The sequence below is a fragment of the Penaeus monodon genome, chromosome 23 (genome assembly GCF_015228065.2).
Source record: "Penaeus monodon isolate SGIC_2016 chromosome 23, NSTDA_Pmon_1, whole genome shotgun sequence".
NCBI lineage: Eukaryota > Metazoa > Arthropoda > Malacostraca > Decapoda > Penaeidae > Penaeus > Penaeus monodon.
The window spans coordinates 27,235,686-27,236,680 of NC_051408.1; the positions used below are offsets into that span (position 1 = coordinate 27,235,686).

A 995-nucleotide genomic window follows, 5' to 3' on the forward strand; every position below is an offset into this window, starting at 1 on the left:
GAAAAACGAGCATATTCACTACACGTATATGGTTCTTGTTTAGCTGGCCTCACTTCTTACTACATCCCTCGGCGACTCACAGCGCGCAGAAGGGCGTATCTCGGTTTTTGTCTTCATTCACCCATCGACTCATTATCCTCCTCAAGTTCCCCAAACCACTTGCACCAAGCTATTTGGCATCACCCCCAAAGAACTAGCATCCTTATACCCAGGATAAGAAGCCCACCTGCCTTCACGTTTGTTACGTCCAGCGCTTCTACGCCTCGTCTCTTACGATGCGTTTGGACCACGCCCTTCTGTGCTTTTGTTTCCCGTTATTATTTTTTATGTGCAGTAATGAACAGTGAAAAGTGATCCAGTTACATGACAGCTTTTGAAACGATGCAATGCATGTTCTATCCAACAGGTACGATTTGGTGGCGGTATTCCTTGGCGACCACGATATCACGAATAACACGGAAGTGCCCACTACCGTTGGATCCGTCAAGAGCATTGTCTTACACCCGCAGTATGACCCCGACACGGTACTCAGAAGCCTGATAACTAATCGTCATAGTTCCTTGAACCATGTATATTTCAGTTGTAACTGATAACAATTACCAGGAATGAAGCCGTGTGTCGTATTCCATCGAAACATGAGTAAACGATTTGTTGATTCTATATTGGTCCAGTTACTGTTATTTATTTGATTGTTGTATTCGTGCTTTTGTTTCACGAATTGTAGCATTTAGAATAAGTAATAACCCGTTGCTAAGAATTTAAATGTTCTTCAGTTAAAAAGAGCGGTCAATCTCGGTCCCTGATTCTCTTGACTCGCCAGTTCGACAACGACGTGGCGCTGATCGAGCTCCGGGCGGACGTCGCGTTCACTCCGCTCATCGCGCCCGTGTGCCTGGCGGCGGCCGAGGACGTGGAGGGCGCGACGAAGGCCGTCGTCACTGGCTGGGGCGACACGTCCTTCGGTGAGGCTGCTAGAGCGAGCTCTCGCTCTGACG

At 48.1% G+C, this 995-nt stretch overlaps 1 protein-coding gene across 1 annotated transcript in view; it reads left to right on the forward strand.

Moving 5' to 3' along the window:
• LOC119587908 overlaps window positions 1-995 on the forward strand; it is a gene marked incomplete at its 3' end in the record, with an annotated part of 28,342 nt that overhangs the window by 26,419 nt on the left and 928 nt on the right. The window contains 2 exon segments of the mRNA XM_037936617.1: window positions 407-524; window positions 821-962. Of these exon segments, the coding sequence (XP_037792545.1) occupies window positions 407-524; window positions 821-962 (260 nt within the window).